Raw genomic sequence first — 26,283 nt, 5'->3', positions numbered from 1 at the left:
TTTAATAGTTCATTTTCATTTAGTGCTAAATAATATTCCATTGTCTCGATGTACCATTGTTTATTGACCCATTTACTTACTGGTGGACATCTTGGTTGCTTCCAAGTTTGGGCATTTAGGAATAAAGTTGCTGTAAACATCTTGTGCTGATTTTTGTGTGGTCATAAATTTTCAACTCCTTTGGGTAAACACCAAGAAGAATGATTGCTAGATAGTGTGCTAAGAATAGATTTAGTTACATAAGAAACGCACGAACTCTTCTAAAGTAGCTGTACCATTTTACATTCCCATCAGCAGTGAATGAAAGTTCCAGTTATCCATATCCTCGCCAGCATTTGGCATTGGCATTGTCATGAATTTTGGCTATTATAGTATCTGTGCAGTAGTATCTTGTTGTATTTTGCATTTCCCTGATGACATATAATGCAGCACATCTTTTCATAAACTTATTTGCCATCTGTGTATCTTGTTGAGGTGTCTATTAAGGACTTTGGCCCATTTTTTAAAATAAGTTGGTTGTTCTTAGTGCTTAGTTTTAAGCATTCTTTGTATATTTTGGATAATAGTCCTTTACTAGATGTGTCTTCGGCAAATACTTTTTCCCCAGTCTGTTGCTTGTCTTTTTTTTTTTTTTGTAATGTTTTATTTATTTTTTTAATGTTTATTTTTGAGAGAGAGAGAGAGAGAGAGAGAAACAGAGCACGGGCAGGGGAGGGGCAAAGAGAGAGGGAGTCACAGAATCTGAAGCAGGCTCCAGTCTGAGCTGTCAGCATAGCGCCTGACATGCAGCTCGAACTCACAAATCATGAGATCATGACCTGAGCCAAACTTTGGACACTTAACCAACTGAGCCACCCAGGTGCCTCTAATGTTTTATTTATTTTTGAAGGAGAGAGACAGAGCCTGAGTGGGGAGGAGCAGATGGAGAGGGAGACACAGAATCCAAAGCAGGCTCCAGGTTCTGAACGGTCAGTACAGAGCCAGATGTAGGGCTCAAACCTACGAACCATGAGATCATGACCTGAGCCTAAGTTGGATGCTTAACCAACTGAGCCACCCAGGCGCCCCTTCTTTTTCTTGATCAAGTAGTTTTTTAAAAGGTTTATTGAGTTAAAATTTACACACCATACAGATCACCTCTTTAAAGTGTACAATTCAATGGCTTTGAATTTGCATATTTACAAAAGTTTTACATCCATCACTGTAGTTACATTGAGAACATTGTCATAACCCTCAAGGGAAACCCCTCGCCCCTCACTCTAGCTCCTAGTCCCCCAAGCCCTAGGCAGCCACTAATCTACTTTCTACTTTTTTTGTAGATTGCCTATTCTTGACATTTCATATAAATGAAGTCATACAGTATGTAATAAAGAAGGTAGATTTAACATCATTCTCTTTGCCTTTAATTTCACACTTACAGGCCACTGGGTGGCTCAGTTGGTTAAGCGTCCGAACTCTTGATTGCCGCTCAGGTCATGATTTCCTGGTCATGAGATTGAGCTGTGTTCCCACTCATTCTCTCTCCCTCTCTCTCTCTCTCTCTCTCTCTCTCTCTCTCTCTCTCTCTCTCAAAAATAAGTAAATAAACGAATTAACTAATTTCATACTTAAACAATTAAAATTGCCTTTCTTCCCCCCACCCCAAACACTTAACGTCTAGGGTCCTCTTCCCACAGAGTCTAGGCATAACACCTTCCTTACACATTAATTATCCAGGGAATCTCCCCTAAGCCAGAGGTTTTATCAGGGTTTAATTATATGGTCATGATTGATTGATTCATTGATCATATAGTTGAACTCTGGAGTTCCTCTCCTTTCTCCAGAGGTCAAGCTAATATCATGTGGCTCAGAGCCCCAACCCTCTAATCACATGGTTGGTCCTGGTGTGACCAGCCCCTTCCTGACTCGTCTCCTTAGCATAACCTATCTAGGGCCTCACCATGAGTCACCTGAGTGATGTAAGCTATCAAATCCCATTGTAAATAACAGACTCTCCTATCACTCAAATTTCAAGGATGTAGAGGCTCCCTCCCAGGAACTGGGGACAAAGTCCAACCAAGTTCTCTATTACACAGCAGTTGGATTCTTACTTTCATTTAGTTCAAACTATTTTAAAATTTCTGTTGAGACTTCTCCAATGCATGTGTTATTTAGAAGTGTGTTGTTTAATCTCCAAATACTTTGGGACTTCCTCTTTTCTTTATTGATTTCTAGTTTAATTCCATTTTGGCCTGAGAGCATTGTTCATATGATTTCTCTTCTGTCACATTTGTTAAGGTGTGTTTTACAGCCCAGAATGTGGTCTCTCCTGGTGATGTTCTGTATGAGCTTGAGAAGAATATATATTCTGCTGTTTAGCATACTCTATCCAATGTATACAATACATTGTATACAATACAATGTATACAAAACTTGGATAAAGTATTGTATACATATCAACTATCCAGTTGATTGATAGTGCTGTTTAATTCAACTATATCATGTTGATTTTTTTCTTTTGAAAAAAGAACATTGGAACATTGAAATCTCCAACTATAATAGTGGATTTGTGTATATCTATCAGTTTTTGACTCATATTTTGATGCTCTAATGTTAGATGCATACATGTTGGGAATTGTTATATCTTGTGGAGAATGAACCCCTTTTTCATTGTCTCTTTGTCCTTGGTAAATTTCCTTGGTCTGAAACTTGATTTGTTTCAGATATATATATACGTATATATACACATATATATATGTGTGTGTATATATATATCTTTCTATATCTATATCAGATACATATACATATATGTATCTTTCTCCATTACTTTAATCTGTGTCTTTATTTGTTTAAAGATTTCTTTTTATTTTTTTTAATTTATTTTTAATGCCTATTTTTGAGAGAGAAGAAGAACATGAGCAGGGAAGGGAAGGAGAGAAAGGGTGACACAGAATCTGAAGCAGGCCCCCAGCTCAGCCTGATGCGGGGCTTGAGCTCACAAATGGTGAGATCATGACCTGAGCTGAAGTTGGACGCTTAAGAGTCTCATGCTCCATTGACTGAGCCAGCCAAGTGCCCCTGTGTCTTGATATTTAAAGTGGATATGTTGAGGTGCCTGGCTGGCTCAGGTCAGGAGAGCATGCAACTCTTAATCTTGGGGTCATGAGTTCAAGCTCCACATTGGGTATAGAAATTACATTAAGAAATTAGGGGAGAAAACAACAGTAGGTTAGTTGTAAACAACATATAATTGAGTTATACATATACAATAATATATCTTCTTGACATAATTTGGATTAAGATCTATTATATTTATAATTGTTATCTATTTGTTGCCCTTGTTTTTTTTTTTTTTGCCTTCTGCTTTTTCTCCTTTCAATTGAGCCTTTTATATGATTCCATTTTCTCTCAGCATATCAGTTGTACTTCTTTTTTATTTTAGTGGTTGCCTTAGAATTTGCAGTGTGCATTTACAACTAATTTAAGTCCACTTTCAAATAGCACTGTACCAGTTCACAAGTAGTACCAGTACTTTACAGCAGAATAAACTAACTCCTATAAAGTAGTACCAAGTACTTTATAACAGAATAAACAGCCAGACCAGGCGTGACTGGGCATGGTCCGTTATATAACACTCCTATTATATATAACAACAGTTCCTTTTCTCTGTCCCTTTTAACATTGCTGTCATACATTTACTCATAAACTATAATTATCCAGTATGTCCTTGCTATTATTGCAAGCAAGGTGTTATCCGTTAGGAGCACCTGGGTGCCTCAGTCACATAAGTGTTCGACCCTTGATTTCAGCTCAGGTCATGATTTTATGGTTTGTGAGATTGAATTCCACATCAGGCTCTGTGCTAACAGCACAGTGAAGCCTGCTTGGGATTCTCCCTCTCCTCCCACCTCTCTCTCTCTGCCCCTCCCCCACTCATGCACATGTTCTCTCTCTCAAACTAAAAAAAAAAGATTCTTTTTCTTAAATTTTTTTAATGTTTATTTCTGAGGGAGAGAGAGACAGTGAATGGGAGACACAGAATCTGAAGAAGGCTCCAGGCTCTGAGCTGTGAGCACAGAAATATTTTATCTTTCATTTATTCCTTTTCAAATGCTCTTTCTTTATGTAGATCCACATCTCTGATCTGTGCCATTATCCTTCTCTCTGAAGTACTTCTTTTAATCTTTCTCTCAAGGTGGAGAGAAGGAGATTCAGAGAGAAACAAATTCTTCGATTTTTGTTTGTCTAAGAAAGCCTTTATTTCTCCTTCACTTGTGAAGGACAGTTGCTCTAGATACAGAATTTAACATTGGTAGGATTATCTTTCAGCACTTTATATATTTCACTGGACTCCCCTGTTGCTTGCATGGTTTTCTAAGTATGATATAATTCATCTTTGTTCCTAAGTAGGTAAGGGTTTTCCCCTCCTCTGGCATCTTTCAAGATTTTCTTTCTGTCTTTGGTTTTTCTGAAGCTTGAGTATGATATACCTAGGTATAGGGTTTTTTTTATATTTACTATGCTTGATGATCTCTGAGCTTTCTAAATCTGTGGTTTGCTATTATTAGTCCTGGGAGCTCTCTTCCATTATTCGGATGTTTCTTCTGTTCTTTTCTCTCTCCTCTCCCTTCTGCTTCTGGTGTTTTGGTTGTGCATATGTTGCACCTTTTATAGTTGTCCCACAGTTTTTTAACAGTCTCGTTTTGTTTTTCATTGTCTTTGCCTTTGCTTTCTGTTTGGGAAGTTCCTATTGACATATCTTAAAGCTCACTGATTCTGTCTTCAAGCATGTCCAATCTGCTGAGGAGCTCGTCAGAGGCATTCTTCATTTCTGTTAGTGTTTTTTTTTTATTTCTAGCATTTCCTTAAAGTAAGATCTGTGTCCAGAGTGAGGCTTGAACTCCTGACCCTGAGATCAAGACTCCTCCAACCAACTGAGCCAGTCAGGTCAGGCCCCTAAGTCTCATTCTTTTAGTTAGCATGTATGATTCTGAGCTATAACCTTCACAGGTGCTTCTCAGCTTTTTTTCTCCACTTTCCCCCCTCTTTTTCCCCATGTAGGTTATGTTTAGGTAAAATAGTTTCCCCTGAGGGTAAGCATGTGTTCAGGACAACAAATGCTGTGGACATATTTCAAAATGGTTATTTTTACCTTTATAACTGTTGGAAGGTAAGTATAAGGAGATTGTTCTTTGATAGTCACAGTGAGAATCCACTGCGGCTCCAGGAAGTAAAACTCATGAAAGTGTGGGGGCCCTATGCAGGTTGGGCCCCCAGGAGTTTTTGTTTCTCAAGCTAGTCCTTGCTTAGTATCCAACAATAGTATATTACCCTTTTAAGGATTCCTAGTAGTTCCTGACTCCATTGGTTTCTGGCCCCTTTAAACTGGGATTCTCTGTACCGCCTGTCTCTCCTGTTTTGGGGATAGTGTCTTACCCTGTGGCCTCAATTCTTTAATACTTCTAAGAAGATTGGTTGATGTTCAATTTTTCCAGCTTTTTGTTGTCATAAGGATGGGAGGACTTTCAATCTTTTTTTAAAAATGTTTTTTTATTTATTTCTGAGAGAGAGAGAGAGCGTCAGCAAGGGGGGGTCAGAGAGAGGGAGACACAGAATCTGAAACAGGCTCCTGGCTCTGAGCTAGCTGTTAGCACAGAGCCCAACACAGGGCTCGAACCCACGAACCGTGAGATTATGACCTGAGCCAAAGTCTGTCACTTAACCAACTGAGCCACCCAGGCGCCCCTTCAAGCTTTTTTTAAAAAATTTTTTTTAAATGTTTTATTTATTTCTGAGAGAGAGAGAGAGCGTCAGCAAGGGGGGGTCAGAGAGAGGGAGACACAGAATCTGAAACAGGCTCCTGGCTCTGAGCTAGCTGTTAGCACAGAGCCCAACACAGGGCTCGAACCCACGAACCGTGAGATCATGACCTGAGCTGAAGTCGGATGCTCAACCGACTGAGACACCCAGGCACCCCCCATTCAAGCTTTTTATGTATTAGATGAAAATCCAAAAGTTGTAAAGGCAACATAAAAGTGAATAAACATTGAGTCCAAATTTGTTAACATTAGTTTCATATTGTACAAATTATTTAGTACAGTTTTGGTTTTTTAGGCTTCAGTTGCTATAAAGTTATATTGCCATTTTTTAACTTAGATATAATTTTTAAAGTATTTGCAATGGACTCCATAAAATGGCAAATTTCACATTTTTAATAAAAGTAAATTTCAAATTCAAAAGGATTTCACTGGATAGTTTTCTTTTATGTTTGTAATGCGTAAGTCTGAGAACCAGCCACACCACAAATGGCTAAAATGATGTTAGATATTTAATGTTTCCCATGTCTGTATACACTCTTGTTTTTTTTTAATTTAAGATTTATTATTTTTGAGACAGAGAGACGGAGAGCAAGAGGGGAGGGGCAGAGAGAGAGGGAGACACAGAATCAGAAGCAGGCTCCAGGCTCTGAGGTGCTGGCACAGAGGCCGATGTGGGGCTCAAACCCACAGATCATGAGATCATGACCTGAACTGAAGTCGGCCGCCTAACCAACTGAGCCACCCAGGTGTGCCTCTATCCACTCTTGTGTACACCATAGCTTTTAATGTGTTTGAACAATATGAAAATGAAGAAATAGCTTAAATTGAGGAAAGTATTATTTTACATTTATTGCAAAGGTTTGCTTGCCTATGATTGCTCTTTTCCTTACCTAATTTTCCCTTACTCTTAGTTTAATTTTCTGGACAAATGCTACACTAAGCAGTAGCACTGATGGAAGTTTTGTGCAACACAGCTTCCACGTGCTGCTCCTCCATCTTTTAATCAGCCTTTTATGTTGTAAACATTTTGTCGCTTGAGAACATGTATGGGAAATGTAACTAAACCATTGTCTGATATTAGCCTTGCTAGAAAGACATCTAGGAGCATTCTAGAGGGACTTCCCATAGAAAGAAAGATGATAAACTCAGTTGCCCATCTGGCAAATCTCCCTGAATCTGTTGCGGGGTTCCCTTAACAACTCCTTGAAGAAGTTGAATCCTACCAGCACAGCTACCAGGATAGACCTAACTCTGATGGCAGAATTTTTGCTCAATTTTCCAGCATAATTCTGCAGAAAAAGTGTTTGTGTTATCAGAATCTCATTAAAGGCAACCTCCTGGGGACACTTGGCTGGCTCAGTCAGTAGAACATGTAACTCTTGATCCCAGGGTTGTGAGTTTGAGCCCCATGTTGAATGTGGAGCTTACTTTAAAAACAAAACAAAACAAAACAAAACAAAAAAGCTAAACTCCTAAAATAGGCAGATATTAAAAATAATAAAGGATTGATCTCAAAGTAAAGAAGTTATGTATCATTTTTTTCCTTTGTATAGTTGATCAGTCAGGGATGAGGGTTTTTTTGTGTGTTTGTTTGTTTTTAATGCATGTGGAAGCTAGATAGCTGAAAACAAGTGTTGACCATTTAAAGAGCTGTAATTCAGTAAAACTTGTCAAGTCATGGTGCTTCAGAGGTCAAAACAATGCTCTTGATTAATACTTTAAATTTTGGCTATTTTAAGTGATTACCAAGGGTTATGTCATTTCTAACTATTTATAAGCACTATTATAATTCAACGTTTAAATTTGTTGTTACGGTGGCTAGGCCTTGAAATTCCATTGCGATTAATAAAAAGTGTAATCCTGTTTTGTCAGTAAATGACTCTGCTCTGTGTTAAAGGCATGTGTGGGGCAGTGGAGACTACACTTTTCCACAGTCTCTAAGGGGTATTAATGATTTTCAGATCACAATCATAACTCTCTTTTACATGATTCTTCCTATTAAAATCATCCCATCTCTTCAAAGTCGTCCAGCTTCAAGTAAAGGAAATTAGCTAGTGATTACCTAGAAAAGGAAAGTGAATGAAATATAATCCACGTAGTAAATATTAATTCTGCTATGCAAATCAAATTTAACGAAGTTAACAACCTTTATCGTGTTCCACTCACTTAGAATGCCCTACTTTTTACCTTTTCCTAAATTGTATTAGAATTTGAAAGTCAAACTCAGTTTCTTGTTCTTTCCTGGAAAATATAAGCTTTTCTGAATTAGGGACTGTATTTTATTTATCTTTGTGTCCCTAATGCCTTGCACAACATACATGCTTAGTAAATAATAGTTTCATGAGTGACTGAATGAAAAGGTTTTGCTAACTATTATAAACATCACTGTTTACCATCTTCTTTGAATATATCTTAAAATACAGGTTTACAACTTATTTTTTCCCTGTTCTTTGATATGAACTAATTTTCCCAAAAAGATTAGAAGCTTGAAGGCAAAAACTAAGTTCTCCATTCTCTAAGATGCTAATGAAATAAAATAATAAGCTGTCAGTAATCATACTGATTTTTAAATCACTTTCTATGTTATATACCACGGAGGAATAAGTTGAAATTCCTTATGCCAGGCTCTCTCCATAGTTAGAAAGAGATGTAATACAGAAGTGTAGTGAGAGTCTAATGTAGTCATTGAATAATTATTGTTGGCTGATTTAAAATATCATGTGTAACTTTTTTTTTTAAGTAAAACATACTGGCCGGGCCTCCAGGGTGGCTCAGTCAGTTAAACCTCTGACTCTTGATTTCATTCAGCTCAGGTCATTATCTCGAAGTTGGTGAGTTCAGGCCCCATATCGGGCACTGTGTTAACAGTACAGAGCCTGCTTGGGATTCTCTCTCCCTCCCTCTCTCTTTGCCCTCCTCTACTCTTACTCTCTCTCAAAATAAATTAACTTAAAAAAAAGTACAATGTACTGGTCATATAGAGTTTGAGTTTGACAAATGTGTGCACCCATGTAACCAATATCTCTGACAAGCAAGATTCAGAGCTTGAGTATTACTTATCATAACCTAGAAAATACCCTTCTGTCCCTTACCGGTCAGCCTTCTCCATCCACAACCACTATTCTAATTTCTTTTTTTTTTTTTTTTTTTTTTTTTTAATGTTTTTATTTATTTTTAGGAGAGAGAGAGAGACAGCGTGAGCAGGGGAGGGTCAGAGAGAGAGGGAGTCACAGGCTGAAACAGGCTCCAGGCTCTGAGCTGGCAGTCAGCACAGAGCCCGACGCGGGGCTCGAACCCACGAACTGCGAGATCATGACCTAAGCGAAAGTCGGACGCTTAACCGACTAAGCCACCCAGGCGCCCCAATCTAATTTCTAATCTCACATGTTAGTTTTACCTATATGTGAATTTTATATAAGCAGAGTCATACAGTATATATTTTTTGTGTCTGACGACTTTGACTCAACCTAATGTTTTTGACATTCATAGCTGAATAATGTTTAAGAGCTCTCATGTTCTCTCAGGAGCCATGTTCTTTGGTTTTGGGGGGAGGGGTTTGTTTGGTTTGCTTTTTGGTTGTTTTTTTTTTTTTGAGAGAGTGGGGGAGGGGCAGGGGAAAGAGAAAAGTGGGGAGGGAGAGAGAATCTTAAGTAGGCTCCATGCTCAGTGTGGAGCCTGATGAGGGGCTGCATCCCACAACCCTGGGATCATGACCTGAGCTGAAATCAAGAGTTGGATGCTCAACCAACTGAGCTACCCAGGCATCCCCAGGAGACCATTCATATTCTTAATTAAAATGTGGTGCTGGGCCACCTGGGTGGCTCAGTCGGTTAAGCCGCTGACTTTGGCTCAGGTCATGATCTCACATTTGTGGGTTCAAACCCCTCATCAGTCTCTTCACTGACAGCTTAGAGCCTGGAGCCTGCTTTGGATTCTGTATCTTCCTGACTCTCTGCCCCTCCCCCTCTCATGCTATGTCTCAAAAATAAATAAAACATTAAAAAAAAATAAATAAAACATGGTGCTAACTTCTACTGCTTCATGTTCATCAGAACACAAATGATTTTTCTTAGTCCTCTGTGGACTGTGAATTCACTTTATCACTGCAAGTATTATCACTAAAATATTTGCATATAAATTAAGTTGAAGATATAATCAAATGTAAGTCATATACCTGTAACTATTGATTCTGTAACGTTAACTTTTTCATTTTTAATAAATAGTGTTCTTTGCTAGCATACAATGAGGGCAGTTTTATCTTTCCTTGTTTTTATGTATTTTCCAGACACATTGACTAAAATGAAATGCTTAATTTTTCCTTTACATTGTGTGTTTTAATATAGATCAAATTAGCTATCTTCAGTATGAACTTGAGCTGAGGACAATAAGAAACCCTATTGTTTCCAGCCTCCACTAAGCTGAACTGGCAGAGTGTCAGGAAAATTCCCAGTATGGAGCAGTTTTATTACAATTTGGTACAATTGGTTCTTGCATAACCTTTAGAAAATCATACATAAAACATTCTCATCTATATAAATAAAAATCACCCACACATTTTATTAATAGCTTTGTTCACTTTTTCCCCGGGACTTGTGCTGCATGTTCCTACTGTGCCCCCTTTTTCAGTCTTTTTTTTTAGATAACTTTCTATAAGCTTTCTTAAAGGCAAAAAGGTTAGGAAATACTAGGAATCATATATATAAGATTCTTGATAATTCCCCCTAGACACAGCTCTCCCTGTCGTGTACTATAACTAGTAACTAGTGTCTCTGTGTGGCCTTTTTACCGTTAGTCACAGGGAGTGGCTTTTTTACTAGATTCAGTCAATGTAATTTCAGGAAAGAAAGACGGAAAAAAGGTGGTACTTCCATGGAAACAAGATTCATAATATATTTAATTTGTGATAATATTTGGGAGTTTATTTTAAAACACACATTTTTAAGGTTCTACCACTGTCACTATTAATACATAGTGACAGCAAAACATGCTAGGTTGAAGTCTCAGCTTTTTGTCCTTAGTCTGGTTCATTGGCCAGAAATGTGTTTTCAGGTGTCATTTTTCTAAATCCAAACAAAAGACTTTCTGTATAATCCTCCTAACTATATGGTATAAAATGCCACAATAACTTATTAATAAGCCTATAGCTCTAACTACCAACTCACAGAAAAACAAAGACCAGAAGAACATATTAAATGACATCACTATCCAGAATGTGGGATACTCTGCTGGACAAATAACCCAGTTTCTTCAACAAATGAGTAGCGGGTGGAGGTGGTGAAAATTTTTTAGATTAAAAACAGTCTCAAGGTATGTGTCACTTATACCTCAATTTAAAAAGAGAGAAAGAGGGACTTTCGGCTAGCTCCCTTTGATAGAGCATGTGACTCCCAATCTCAAGGTTGTGAGTTCAAATCCCACATTGGGCATGGAGCCTATCTCTAAGTAAGTAAGTAAGTAAAATAAAAACAAAGAGGAGGACTCCCAGGTGGCTCTGTTGCTTAAGTATGTGACTCTGGATTTTGTCTCCGGTCATGATCTCACAGTTCATGAGGTCAGGCTACACATTGGGCTCTGCAGTGACAGTGTGGAGCCTGCTTGGGATTCTGTTTTCTTCCTCTGCCCCTACCCCGACTCGCACTTTTTCTCTCTCTCTCTCTCAAAATAAATAAATAAACTTTATTTTTTTTAATTTTGTTTATTTTTGAGAGAGAGAGAGAGAGGATGAGCACAAGTGAGGAAGGGGCAGAGAGAGGGAGACAAAATCCAAAGCAGGCTCCAGGCTCTGAGCTGTCAGAACAGAGCCCGATGCGGGACTCAAACCCACGAGCCGTGAGATCATGACCTGAGGTGAAATCGGATGCTTCACCGACTGAGCCACCCAGGTGCCCCTAAATAAATAAACTTTAAAAAAGAGTGAGAGCGAGGGGCGCCTGGGTGGGTCAGCCAGTTAAGCTTCTGACTTCGGCTCAGGTCATCATCTCAAGGTTCGTGGGTTCGAGCCCCTACATCGGGCTCTGTGCTGACAGCTAGCTCAGAGCCTGGAGCCTTTTTCAGATTCTGCATCTACCTCTTTCTGACCCTCCCTTGCTCATGCTGTCTCTCTCTCTCTCAGAAATAAATAAAACATTAAAAAAAAAAAAAGAGCGAGAACGAGATTTAAGAGATACATGAACCAGATGCAGTGTGAGGATCTTATTTGTATCCTAAGCCGGACAAACCAACTGTGAAAAGGTACTCTCGAAACAGTCTGAATGTTGACTGGATATCAAATGATATTTTAAAACTGCCAGTATGGACAGGTGTAATAAAGGTGTCAGGGTTTTATTTTTAAGAAATACTCCTTGGGGCCCCTGGGTAGCTCAGTAGGTTAAGTGTCCGACTTCAGCTCAGGTCATGATCTCATGGTTTGTGGGTTCGAGCCCCATGTCGGGCTCTGTGCTGACAGCGCTCAGAGTCTAGAGCCTGTTTCAGATTCTGTGTCTCCCTCTCTCTCTGACCCTCCCCTGCTCATGCTATCTCTCTCTCAAAAATAAATAAAACATTAGGAAAAAAAAAAGAAATACTCCTTGTTTGTTAGTGATTAAATACTAAAGTGATATCTGAGATTTCATCTCTATCAAAATCTGTATCTGTCAAATACCCTATCAATAATTCTATCAAAAAAGAAACACAGGAAGTTGGAGGTAATAGATAAAATAAGAATGGCAAAATATTAGTGATTGTTGAAGCTGTGTAAGGAGTACATTGGGATCATTACATTGTACTCTCTAGGTTTGAAATTTTTTACTGTATACAGTTAAAATCCACAGTGAGAAGGGAAAATTTGATCACTTAAAAAAACAAATTTTAAGTTTATTTTGAGAGAGGGTGTGAGCAAGTGCGGGGGAGGGGCAGAGAGAGCAGAAGAGAGAGAATCCCAAGCAGGCCCTGCACTGTCCGCACAGAGCCCAACGTGGCTCAATCTCATAAACCGTGAGTGATCACCACTTTAACAGCAAAACAAAACTATATTAATTTTAGGAGTAGCAGACACTTGCAGCCAACAGTGCATCCCATAAATTATTGTGTTAAATTTTGGGGAAGGAGGAAAAGGCATTTCTGATGCAGCCTTACCTCACCTACAATTCAATGCCCTGCCTTCTCCCACTGAATACCATGAAATTGTAGAGGGTAATGTTTCATTTCAAAAGGAATGAGGAACTTAGAAAGGAAGACACATCTGTTCCGTGGGAAGAGCAGACAGACCTAGTGCCAGCAGTGGGACACAAGGGTCTTTGCCTTCAGCATTCAGCTTCCTCCTGAGCCATTGTGGGAGCCAGCGGGGACTGCTGTCTAATGGTCAAGTTAGGGATGGAGCCTTTCTCATAGCCAGAACATCTGACTTTCAATATTGCTTTCCAATAAAGTATCTATTTTACTACAGAACATTTTTTACCTCCCATTACTTTTGCTTAGTTCTATAAACATGAATGCTCTTAAGGAATCGGTTAGCCCCTGTACAAACATAATTTTGTACAACCTAATTGTCTTCGGGATTTTTTTTCCCCCTGTGACACTGACTTCAAGGTATTTTTCTAGTAGAAAATAGTCTAGGTCTAATCAGGACATGAAACTGAACACCATGGTCACAATCAGTATTTTGATGCTCACCTGTATCACTGCAGAGAAAGTTTGCAAAATGTAAAACCGTTTTCTTCGGTGGACCTGCATTTTGAAGGTGGAACATTGGTTTTCGTGCTATGGAGGTTTGACCAGTCTGACTGAAGAGATGTAGAAAGGAGCCCTCGCAAATCTACATTTTAAAACAAAAGCCCTCTTCCTGAATTCTCTAGAATTTTTCAGCCTTAGCAAATTTAAGAGCAAACCAAACATTGCTGAGCCTCAAATCCAACTGGAGTTTAAACCATTAAGGCATGGACACCAGGGGAAAGGTGGTGAAGAGGAGGACTTGGGGTGGTGCTGTCCTTTCTACCGCCTTGGGTGTCTGTGCCGAACTTCTGCCAGCACTGTTGGGACACAGCGCCTGGAGGTTCGCAACATCCGCAGTCCCTAGAAGCCACTACGAGGAGGGCCCACGGCCAGATTTGCCATTTTTGGTGGAAAACAAGTGGCAGTTACTAATTATGATGGCTGTATACTTTGGATCTGGATTTGCTGCACCTTTTTTATAGTAAGACAGCAACTGCTTACAAAATAAGGATATTTTAAAATCCATTAAACAAATTGTGAAAAGGAGTATTTTAACAGGTGCGGTCTCTTTGAAAAATTGATCAAACTCTTGAACTCAACATAATATGTCTGTAAATAAACTTACAGAGTGACTCTTTAATGCCTCTTCTCTGAGACATGGAATGTAGGAAATAATTAATACACTATAGAAGAGTCATTTTGCATTGGAATATATTTGTAAAATCTGTTTTTTCATCATATCTATATAATCTGTTATATCAACTAAACATTGAGTTCTCAGAGAGCTGGAGTCATTTCTATCAATTTTACTCTTCATAGCCACTGTCACAATAATAGAAAAGTATAACGATATCTTGCTAAATATATCTTAATCAAACGTGACTTGTCACATCTTCTAACCCAGAACTTTTGATGATAGGAAAAGGTTTAAGCATAAGAATATAAGAATAAGACTGGATTTTGAAAAATATTACTCTAAAAGTGTTTTTAAATTATGAAGACTATATCATAAAGTAATCATAAACATGTTATAGCTACTGGCAAAAATAATAATTGTTACTATTTATTGAATGCTGTTTGTCAGGTGGTTCCCTAAGTATTTAGAGTCTTTAGTGTGGAAATGGATGCCAAGCATTTGTCCTACACAGAGTTCACTTGAGGATTTGGAAAAATATAAATGCTGGAAGAGTAAGGTTTGTTTCATAATCTGTCAGACAGGCTAGAGACAGATCATTTTCTCCAAGTGGTTGGAAGTACTGTAATGAAAATGTGAAAAGCGTGTTTTTTAAAACTTCCTAAAATTACCCATGTTTTGGTTTTGATGAAATTAGTAACCTCTCATCATAATGGCCAAGCTCTTTGCCCCTTTACTGGAGTAGTTTTTATCCTAATCCTTAGCATGTCTGCTTTCTGAATTCATTTGACATCTCAAAAAGCTGTTAACAAGGAAATGGAGTTTTGACGCTTCAGAAAAACGCATTTTCTACTTTATAAAACTGTGTTCTACTTTCAGTTGTTCTTGATAACGTGAGTAGAATGGTAAAGCCCATAGAGCTAGTAACAGATAGTAACCTACCTTTTTGCCATAAACACTATTGACAAGTGAATGGATTTGAATTTTATGGTCTTTCGTCTTCCACGGTAACGTGTAGATGAACGTGCAAATAACTAGTAAAAGACCAACAAAACAGTGTAAGGGAAAATAGATGAAGTATTTAATCAACAAACCATTTCTGAAGTTTCACTGTCCCCCACCCTCCCTTATGAATTGCTTGTTATCAGGAACTGACTTTATTCTTTCTTATATTCTGGATGGATCGCCCTGCTAGTGCACTTAAGAAAGTATAAATGATTTGGGGGTGCCTGGGTGGATCTGCTGGTTGAGTGTCAACTCTTGATTTCGGCTCAGTTCCATCCCAGTGTCATGGGATTGAACCCCCATATTGGTCTCTGTGCTGAGTGGAACCTGTTTGGGATTCTCTCTCTCCCTCTGCCCTTCTGCCTCACTCACATGCACTCCCTCTCTCTCTCTCTTAAAAAAAAAAAAAAATGATGATTTAGGCCAGAAACTTTAAATAGCTTCCATGAAAAGTTGTTGTTATTTGCTACCACCAAGGAAAACAAAATGAAATTGAAATATATGAAAGAAAAGAGGAGTGGCATCTGGGTGGCTCAGTCGGTTAAGCGTCCGACTTCAGCTCAGGTCATGATCTCCCAGCCCACGTCGGGCTCTTGTGCTGACAGCTCAGTGCCTGGAGCCTGCTTCAGCTCCTGTGTCTCCCTCTCTCTCTGCCCCTCACCCACTCGCTCTCTGTCTCTGTCTCTCAAAATAAAGACATAAAAAAATATTTTTTAATAAAACTTATTAAAAAAGAAAGAGGAAAGGGTCTCTCCTTTCATATGATAAATCTAATAGTGTTTAAGGGAAGGGCATAGAGGTTTTTTTTAAAAAATTACTTAATTGTATCTATCTTTAGTCCATATTTATTTTTAGCATATGCTGTGTAACCAAAAAGGAGCTTGCTTTTCAATTTGGGATTTTGCAAAAGTGGAAACAGCCGCTTGTGAAAAATACAACATATCATAAACACCTATAGTCAGCCTAAACCTGCTTGTCACCAACCCCAAACTAAATTTCAAACTCTGGGTATACGTATATATGGAAGATTAACAAGTGCTTCATAGTTATCTGTAGCATATGTGTATGTACGTGCGCGCGCGAGTGTGTGTGTGTGTGTGTGTGTGTGTGTGTGTGGAGTTGGTAATTAGCAAACCACGTGGCAGTGTATTCAGTATTGGTATTTGATGTGTGAGGAGGAATTTTGAATTGGAAACTAGAATAATAAATTGCTCATGTACCTTTAAAAGTATCTTTTTTAAATTGAATTCTTACTGAGAGAATAACTAGTAAAGTTTAATTGCAGTTTTTTTACCATTTTTCTTTGATTTTCTACTAAAAACTGCCAAGCAGATAACATCTAAATGTATCTTTTCAGTGTGACAAAGTTACATAAGAGGAGAATCCCCTAGCACGTAAAGAAAAATGCAATTATTTTCTATTCTGAATCTCCAGACTGCTGTTTTAGAAAATCATATCTGATTATTTGCTCAGCAGAAGATTATTGAGTTGATTTAGCTGTGATTTTACTTAACAAAGCTTCAACTGCATTCCTACTGTGGAGCCCAAAAAAGGTAGAGAGATATAAATGATACATTCAAACTGCGATTTTTGTGAACAGGGCCATCGATGCACCCCTCAGAGCTAATAGCGGAGATGAGAAACAGTGGGTTTGCACTGAAACGAAATGTACTGGGGAGAAACTTGACCGCAAATGATCCATCACAGGTAATGATCTTTTTATCGGTAAGCTGAAAATGTCTATAAATCTAAATGTGATTGCTTGTGAATTGCTACTTAATGTTTTCCAATATGCATATATCCATAGGAAAGCAAGATAGAGCAAAGAAGGTGCCTAAAATGTGTTTTGATTTTGATTCTTTATTATTTTCAACTAAATGAGAAATTGTTTTTAAACCTATATTTTTAATAAATGAAACTGCTCCTCTAGGTTTATGTGGATAAAATGTCTACCTGATCTGGTGATAAGGCTGTTATTTTTTACTTCCTGCTAACTTACATTAAATCGAACCAATAGGAAGAAATAGATGGACGCAAACTCCTAAAAGTTATAGAAAATCTTTTAAGCTTACTTAATTTTTTGAGCTGTACATAGATCCGGAAAATGGTCTATTTGAAGGGTTGTGGATATTTTAATGCAAACTAATTTATTTAATGAGGAAACTGGCACCCAGAGAAGTTAAGTGATTGCCCTGGTGGCTCATGTGGCTGTCCAGAGACACAGCTGACACTAAAACCCAGACTCCCATTGGCATAACCTTGTGGTACTCTGAAAAGGAGCAGATTACTTTGCAAACACTGCTAGGGACTGTTCATAGAACCTGTATCATCATATTTGTCCTGTCTGATATATTGGTATGCATTTGATAATCATATATTTGACAGTGTACTATTGAATTTATAAAGGCTAGAATTATGAATGCTTTGACCTTCCTATAAAGTTCATGATCTTCTTAGTTTTAACATTTTAAACTCTTAAGTGTTTAAATTCTTTTTTAATATTTATTTATTTTTGAGAGAGAGACAGAGTGCGAGTGGGGAGGGGCAGAAAGGGGCTGAGCTGTCAGCACAGAGCCCGATATGGGGCTCAAACCCACAAACTGCAAGATCATGACCTGAGCTGAAGTCAGACGCTTAACCGACTGAGCCACCCAGGTGCCCCTAAACTGTTTAAGTGTTTAAGTTCGAACTCAAGAGGTGGAGAGTAGAAAGCATGCTATAAACAGTTGATCTGTGTTTCTCTATCTTCCTCTTTCTGATAAAGTTTGTTAATGCTGACCAAGCAGTGATCTTAACCTCGTGATGCATTATGATCCTCCTTGACAGAAGGCTAGAAAAAAATTTGTAATCTCTCCCCCACCCCGCCACTTCTCAATCCAGAGTGTCTTACTCATCTCTAGTATGGGTCTGACAAAGTTTCTTATTTGTAAAGGCTTTCTTTCCCATCTGATAACGAATTTGTCTTGCAGTCTAGCAATTTAACGATCTCTTTGTCGACTCAGGAATATGTTGCAAGTGAGGGTGAAGAAGATCCAGAAGTGGAATTTTTAAAGTCACTAACAACCAAACAAAAACAGAAACTTCTCAGGTAATTAAACAGTGTATATTTAAGGGATTCAACTGTTTTTTCTTATATTTTGTCCTGTGCATCCTATCTATTGATTTATTCAGCTATAGTAATACAATTTTGTCTTTCTTTCGGTAACGTGAAAATGAGCGTAAGATTATATACTCAAAATATACCACAAAATCATTGTGCTTTTCAGAACATTTAGTTTGGAAATAGATTTGTAGGTTTTACTTTTTGTACCACATTTGTATATATCTTTGCCTACAGCTTGTTCTTATAAAATATGGGCCGTGTATTACTCTTTTTGTGATTTTTTTTTTTTATGAGGAATGCTGAAAAAATATTTAAAGGTGAATCTTAGTTAAACAGACTACGTCTGGATTAAAGAATCCAAAAAATGTTTGCTGAGTCCAATAGAGGGAGCTCATGATATTTCAGTTAGTGGAGTTTTGAGAATGGCTGGACAGAACCCAGTGAAGACATTTTTATTTTAGAGTAACTCAAACACCAGAACAATTTACTCTTCTGAGGACGTGAAGTACTCTTTAGAAATTCAGAATGCTTTAATAGAATTGTCCTAAACAGTTGTTGAAAACCAGTATGTGATTCTTTTATGTAAGAAAAAAATCCAAAAAAATGTGTATTCTTCTTTAAAATTCCTGGAGAATATGCCCTGTAATTTTGATAACACAGTGTTGATTAATTATTTCCATACTTTAAAATAGTACAACATTGGGGCACCTGGGTGGCTCAATCAGTTAAGTGTCTGCCCTCGGCTCAAGTCATGATCTTGTCATTCGTGGGTTCAAGCTCCACATTAGGTTCTGTGCTGACAGCTTGGAGCCTGAAGTCTGCTTCAGATCTGTGTCTCCTTCTCTCTCTCTCTGCCCCTCTTCTACTCACACTCTGTCTCTTTCTCTCTCTCGAAAATAAACATTAAAAAAAAATTTTATTAGTACAATATATAATTTTTCATCTGATTATAGCTGTGTACTTAAGTTTACATTAGCACATAACTAATGTTTTATAAAGCTTTATTGAGGTCAGGATGTCCATTTATTTAGAGCGCTATGTAATTTCAAAATCTGAATCAGTAAGAATTGTTTTAAATAGTCATTGCTATTGAAGAAAGTATAGTGAGACCGTTGGCTTAATGCATTTAATTTTATGTGTGACTTGAATAATGTAAAAGGAAGAAAATTATTTGTAATTTAATAAAGAATACATTTATATTTGAGTCCCACTTTCAACAGTGTCTATTGAAAATATATGGTCTACTAAAAATTTTAGATTTGTCAACAGGAGGACTGTTTTTACATAGTATGTTATTACTGTTTTCCCAATAACAGGAAATTGGATCGACTTGAGAAGAAAAAAAAGAAAAAGAAAAAAGATAGAAAAAAGAAAAAGCTTCAGAAGAGCAGAAGTAAACACAGAAAACATAAAAATAAATCCCCCTCCTCCTCCTCTTCTTCCTCCTCTTCCTCCTCCTCTTCCTCCTCCTCCAGTGAGACTTCAGAAAGCAGCAGTGAGAGTGACAACAAAGAAAAGAAAATACAGAAGAAGAAAAGAAAGAAAAATAAGTGTTCGGGGAATAACAACAGTGATTCTGAAGAGAAGGACAAGTCTAAGAAGAGAAAACTTTATGAAGAACTTTCTAGCAGTCACCATAACAAGGAAAAAGCCAAAGAAAAGCCTAGGTTTTCAAAGCAAGAAAGTTCTAGGGAGAAGAGCAAATGGAGCCACTCTGATTCCGACAGAAAGTCCAGAAGCCATAACCAGAGCCCAGAGAAGAGAGGACCTGAAAGAAGCGAGAGGAGCAGCAGGAACCAGAGCAGGGACGAGAGGGGTAGGAGAAGCCGAAGCAAAAGTCACAGTAGTTACCAGCAAAGAGAAGTAAGAAAACAGCCACAGCGAAGCCCCAGTCACGAGCGGCATGGGAGAAGTGGCCCCAGGAGCCACGGCACAGATGCCCACAGAGGAGGGAATCCACACAGAGAGAACCCAGGCGAGGAGCGCGCCGGAGAGACGCACAGAGAAGGAAGCAGAAGTAGAGAGAATAAAGAGAGACTGTATGTGACAATTACCTGGGAATAAAAATATCTGTGCTCACTTATTGAATATCTGTGGCAAGGGCTAAATTACATACTATTGTCTTTCTAATAAAAAAACTTTGTTTTCGTTTCCCGTCCCTGAAAACTGGCATATCAAATACAAAAATTACGTGAGTCCGTGAACTTTGCAAATCTTTGTAGGTACTCTCTTATGGGGCTGTAAAAATATTTTCTGTGGAGAAATGTCTCTTGTGCCCTCTGCTAGAGAAAAGACCCCATAAAATGCTGTGACATTTTCTTTGTTCTGAAACATCATTAAAAGATTGGCAGTACACTGAATGGGTACAATTTAATTTTTGTTATCTTTTTTCTGTTCAAATTTATTGCTTTTAAGATTTGAATGTACTTGACGCAAAGTATAATCCTCGTTGAAATCCTCTAGTGTGAATTCAGTAGTGGACGTGATGGCTGTTTCCCTGAGACATTTAAACCCCCTTCAGGTGCTCTGCTCTACTGACTCACGCTTGGGTGACACCTTAGTTTTCTGCATTGTCTGCCATACAGGTTACTTCAGACTTCACACCACATCAACGTATTGTACAGTTCCAGAGATCAGACTCTGAACTGGGTCCCCCTGGGCTAAAATCAAGGTGTCGGCAGGATTGGTTCCTTCTGTAGGCTCTAGGAGAAAATCCGTTGGCTTCTTCTCTCCAGTTTATGGACACAGCTGCATTCCTTGGCCCCTAGCCCCTCCTCCCATCTCCAGAGCTGACAAGGGTGAAGTGAAGTCCTCACATGTCATCGCACCACCACTTGGATATTCTGCATCCCTCTCCCACCTTGAGGACCCTGGTGATTAGAGTGGGCCCACCAGAGAAACCCCCTACTTTAACATAAACTGATTAGCAACCTTCATTCTGTCTGCAACCTTAATTCCCCTTTGCCATATAACCTAACATACTCACAGTTCCAGGGACAGGGATGTGTACATCTTGGACCGTTCTTCTGCCTACCACTGATGGCCTTTCCACAACTGGCATACAACTATTAAAGACTTCACTTCTAAAGGTTAAGCATTTATGTGATGTCATTAATGGACTGTTGTAAACTATTAAATATACTTCATGAATATAGGCATGTAAGACATACTTAAATGTAACTGCACATTTCCCCTTGTGCTTCAAAGGATGTGGTAAAGGAGAACTATAGAAAACATTACTTGGTACAAGTTACAAGTAAGCTGCAATTCTGAAAAACATGTGCTAAAGCATCGTGGACAAGGTATTTCTGTTTATCAAGGTTCCACGTTTGAAAAGACATCGGTCATTTAATACAATGCAGGGGTTGGTTGGTTGGTTTGGATGGTTTTGAGTGTTGGCAGTCATGGTTTCATAAATTCTGTAAGAAAGTAAGTTTGGAAGGAGTTAAAAAAAAAACCACTGAATTTAGTCTGATATATAGGTCTTCGTCATGCATATGCACACACACAGATGTCCTCTGGCTTAGAAGAAACTAAAGGAATAAGCAACCCTTTGATTATTTAGATTCTTAAGAGAATTGGAAGTGAGGGCAGAACTTGAATTCCTTTTACAGCATTCTTTAATAACAGCGCACCTCAAAGATCCCTTTCCTTCATTAAAAAAAAAAAAACATGCATTTGAAATTGATAAAGACTGCTAATTTACACCTTGAGTTCATCAGTGTTGCACTGATTATTTTCTATCTTATGCCTTTTTAGACTTTATAATTTTTATAATGTCAAAACCTATGCAACACTTAACTGCTTCAAAGGGTTTCTGAACCAATACAGTGTTCATGAAGAGAAATGTTGAAATGCATCCTGTAATTAAAAGTGAATTAAAGAAACACATTGTCATTTCTTACACTTTCTTCATTTGACTTTCACAAGAGTGTGATCCACTTTTAACTTTGTAAACGGCCATGAAAAAAAAAGTGGCCATGAACATTTTTTTTTTAATCTCTGGTTTAATTATCCTTCCTTGTGAAGACTGAGAAACTATCCGGTACCACCAATAGCCCCAGTACTCTTCCCCATCTAACGGTAAGAAAAATTCCTGTATGATTCTGGAGGATGTTGGTTTGCTGTTTGGCTTTCAGCTTTGGTCACCCAAGGGTGCTAGACAGCCCCCAAGGGGCTAGCATTCCAACCTTGCAAAATGTAGTAGAAACCGAAAGAATTTTCATGTACAATCCTCACATGGTAGCAGCTGTAGAGGCTCTCTTGTTCTGCAGACTCATCACGATACAGGTTTAAGGAATTGAAAATGATTTTTTAAAATAAAAGATGTTACTACATCTAATCCTACTTTTGCTTTTGAAATACAAGGTAGAATCTAGCAGCAAACAGCATAATGAAAAGGACGTCTAGTTGTGGGTGTGGAGACCCCCCTCAGGACTGAGAGCCAAAGACGAGTCCTCCCGGTTTAAGAAATCTGATTCAAGAACCCAAACAAGTCCTCCACAGTGACATATTTTAGAAAACCACGAGAAAAGTCTGGTGATATTCGTCATTCTTAGTCTTACTAGAGAAATTCTTACAAAGAAGTCTGGGCATACCTAGTGACATTTGTCCATGGGCCTCAGACTGCACTTGCGGAACACGGGAGCCAGCTCTGGGGCCTCCACCCTGCCCCCCTTCCCCAGGCCTAACATTTAACATAATTTAACACCATGGCAAATTAATTCCTGTAGGAGGTGCTGTCGATTTACAAATGGCCAGGAAAGCTCGGGTTACGAGGTTAGGACTTGTTTATTTCTCCGGATGTCTGTGCGGTTAAGTTGGCCCTAATTTCACTTAATAAATGCGCCCAAACAGGCAGAGGTTGCTGCGGTGTGGTGGCGGGTCCGCTTACCTTGCAGTGCTTGTCTCGAGCCCTACGGTTTTAACCCGAAGAAAGCTTTTTATCCGTAAGGCTTGGAGAGACCTCTCTTGCTGCTCTTCAGTGAGACTGCTTGCTGTTGGGAAGCAAATCAGGCCCTGCCGCTGGGAGCCGGCGTTTCCCAGCTTTAATTACCGAATATTCCATCTGCTTTCCGTTAAAGCTAGAAGATTTCAGAATCCACCTGAGCCATTTCACTCCCCTCCCCACCTAATGACCGTCGGGCCCAGTCGCTGGCTGAAGTCGCTGGGGCCCTCAGCTCAGTAAGGCTCCCTCCACAGCCCTGTGCTTAAGATCAGGGAGAAAGCTGCATTCTAGCATCAGTAGCTGAAGGGTCTTCAGTAATCTTTTTAAGAAAACCTTGGTAGTTGCCACTTCTTAAAAAGAAAGGCATGCAGGCCTTGGGAGGGTTTTTTGTTTGTTTTTTGTTTTGATCAAAAAGGAGAAATGCTCTTTAAAAGTTGTGAGAAACAAACAAGACCGAAGGAACTCTAAGGTCGGGGAAGTGCAAAGGATGGCAACTGAGAGTTCTGCTGCCCAGGCTCCTAAAACCCGGCTCCTGCTGACAGAAAAGGAAGCAGATACTCTTCATCACCTTCCGCCTCTCTCCTCCCTTCACGCCACACTTAGCATTCCTCCAACGTTAACAGTAAGAATGACAGCGAGGTGCGGGATGAAAGTCAGGAGCTGCTTATAATGAAAAGAAAGCCACACTCCGGCCCAAACTGCCGGTGAGCCGCCTTCCCCCCACTCGTAGACTCGGAAAACTCCCAGTCCCGTCGGCTCCAAGGCCTCCTCCCGGAGGGAGTGGAGACGCGGAGGTCCGGGGCCTCGGGTGCTGACCAGTGCTGACTTCGCCCTAAGGCCAGAGGAAGCCGGAACCGGGATGGAGTGAGTCCTGGGCTGGGGTTGCCCCTGCCCATCCCCAGAGGCGACCACCCCAGCGTCCTGTGTTTGTTGCTCTCCTTCTAGACATGCATCTGGCAACCTTCTTGATAGCATCGCAAACCCAACTGTAAGGCTCAGAATCAGGGGGCACATGTCTCCTTCCTGGAAGATGGGCCTCCCGCGTCAAGAGGCCGCTGGACTCCCCACCCACAGAGTATAACGGGAAGGGGTCCGGGTGAGCCCGCAGCACCGCTCCCCGACCCCCATGCCCCGCCTGGGGCCCTAACCTGCCCGGAAGAAATTCCCGGGCCACTCTGCCAGGCTGCCAGCCAAGGGAGCTGGGCCCTGGGGACCGGCCGCTGGAACCTCCCCGCGCGCCCTCGCCCGCCAGCTTCCGCCTAACCTCGCTCTGCCTCCGGCGCGTTTCTCCTGCGAAGATCGGAGGGTGAACTCGCCTTCAGTGGTGGGGAAAGCGAGAGAATTTCTCTCGTCGCTCGGCTCCACAGGTGAAGAGGGCGCTTTAGGACCCCGATGTTAATCTCTCGCTCCTGGGGCAAAATGGAAATATCAACTCAAGCCGGCAGCCTGCAAGCAGAAAACGGACTGAAGGGAGACACCCTATCACTTTGCATTTCTTTTATATATGAACCACCCAGAAACGGTCAGGTGTTTGCAAAACATTGCAAAAATCCCCGATATGAATTTCCAAAGGAAGAGAGTGCAGGGATCTTAGAAAATCTAAAAACTTAGGTGCTTTTCTTTCCTGGGTCGCAGAGAACAGGCCCCGGAGGAATGTGTCCCCACGGACATTCTGAAGCCTTCCCCTTAACTGGAGTTGCAAACACACTGTATATATTTATATCAATAACGTATAGGGTAGGCATGTCTGTATGTATTTATCTCATACATATTTCTATAAACTCCAGCGTCTAGAAAGGGTGGGGGGTAAATAACACTGAACGGTTAAAATTATGGAGAAGGGATAATAACTGATTACTAATTTGAAAGTAAATAAACAGGTGACTTTTTCAGATCAAATTCCTCCTTGGATCGTTACAATAAATATCTCTGAAGGAAGCTCTCTATTTATGTTGTCATTGATTAATTCTTCACTACCTCATTTGATTTCGATTTAGAACGATTTGATTCTAATTTAATTAGCATGTAATTTGGATGTACATAATTACTGTAATTATGACATTCAGGTAAGGCAGCTTTAGGCTGAAAGGCAATTTCAAATTTTCTAGCAACCTACTTTGTACTGGGAAATGGACAAGGACTTTGCGCCCTGCTATCCAAGTAGTAATTAGCACATCTTTGAAATAGGCAGTGCGGCGGGGTTTGTATTAAAACAGCAAATACAAACCCAGCCGAGTTACTCGCTGCAAAGGTGGCTGCGAGTTCCCGGAAACGCATCGCATTTCCCCGGCTGGAGATCGGGGAGCCCGGCGCCCCGGCGCCTCGGCGGACTCTCGCCGTTGCGGGCGACAGCGTTTTTGCCGCCTGGGCGCGGGATTTGGAGGTGTAGCTTTTAAGATTAAAATACAATAAAGGCGCAGGGGAAGGCGTGGGCAAGAAAGGAGGGGAAGAAGCCACCGCACGACGTCTGAAGATGAGGGGTGGGGTAGTGGACTGGGAAGAGGAGGGAAAGGGGCGGCGGGGGGAGGGCGATGCACAGACTGGAGAGAAAATTGGTCAACGCCCCCAACTGTTAGCCGATTTTAGATTTGGGTTTCAAAGGGGAAGGTGGGGACAAAAGGGGTCAGTTTCCGCCGGCAGGGAGTGCAGACCCTTCGGGAGGGGCTGGGGCGAAGGGTTTAGGGGCTTCTGGACGCTTTCGGGGGGCCCTGCGTCCCCCCTCCAGGCCCCGGGCTGCTCGGCAGCCCCCAGCCCCCGACTCCGGAGAGACGGCAGCCTGCAGGGCGGCGGCGAGGCTAAAGGATGCTTCGGCCATCCCCAGTCCGGCTGGTGGAAGCTACGGGGTGCCTTGCTTTCCTCCCCTCCAAAGGGGAGTCTGGGGACCCGGGACGGTCTGGTGGCCTGGTTTCATCAGCTTGGTTCCGATCGGTCCTGAACAATCCCCGTGGGCCTCGCCGACCGGGCCGTTGGGCCAAGAGCGCGAGGGACCGAGCCCACGGCTGCGTCCCCATCCCGGGGTCTACGTCGCCGTCGACAGCGCCCAGCTTGCTCGTCTCCGAGCTGGAAGAACCTGAAGTTGCCTTGAAAGGCAGTGTTAAATACGGCA

General features: G+C 40.4%; 1 protein-coding gene and 1 long non-coding RNA gene across 2 annotated transcripts in view; one reads left to right on the top strand and one right to left on the bottom strand.

The window, feature by feature from the left end:
* Nucleotides 1-20,603, top strand: part of CIRSR (corepressor of RBPJ and splicing regulator) — a 44,638-nt gene extending 24,035 nt beyond the window's left edge. The window contains exons 8-10 of the mRNA XM_077751215.1: nucleotides 16,727-16,833; nucleotides 18,129-18,214; nucleotides 19,546-20,603. Coding sequence (XP_077607341.1) covers nucleotides 16,727-16,833; nucleotides 18,129-18,214; nucleotides 19,546-20,293 — 941 coding nt within the window. The 3' untranslated portion in view covers nucleotides 20,294-20,603. The remainder of the gene's footprint in view (nucleotides 1-16,726; nucleotides 16,834-18,128; nucleotides 18,215-19,545) is intronic.
* Nucleotides 20,604-21,557: 954 nt separating this feature from the next.
* Nucleotides 21,558-23,258, bottom strand: LOC144220864 (uncharacterized). Its single transcript, XR_013331882.1, has 2 exons — nucleotides 23,124-23,258; nucleotides 21,558-21,648 (listed from the first exon to the last, which is right to left on the bottom strand). It is a non-coding gene; the product is annotated as an uncharacterized LOC144220864 (long non-coding RNA).
* Nucleotides 23,259-26,283: the final 3,025 nt, after the last annotated feature.

Source organism: Crocuta crocuta, unplaced genomic scaffold, assembly GCF_008692635.1.
Source record: "Crocuta crocuta isolate KB4526 unplaced genomic scaffold, BGI_CrCroc_1.0 scaffold219, whole genome shotgun sequence".
Lineage (NCBI taxonomy): Eukaryota > Metazoa > Chordata > Mammalia > Carnivora > Hyaenidae > Crocuta > Crocuta crocuta.
The sequence above is the reverse complement of the archived record's forward strand: the minus strand, read 5'-3'. Positions and strand labels throughout refer to the sequence as shown.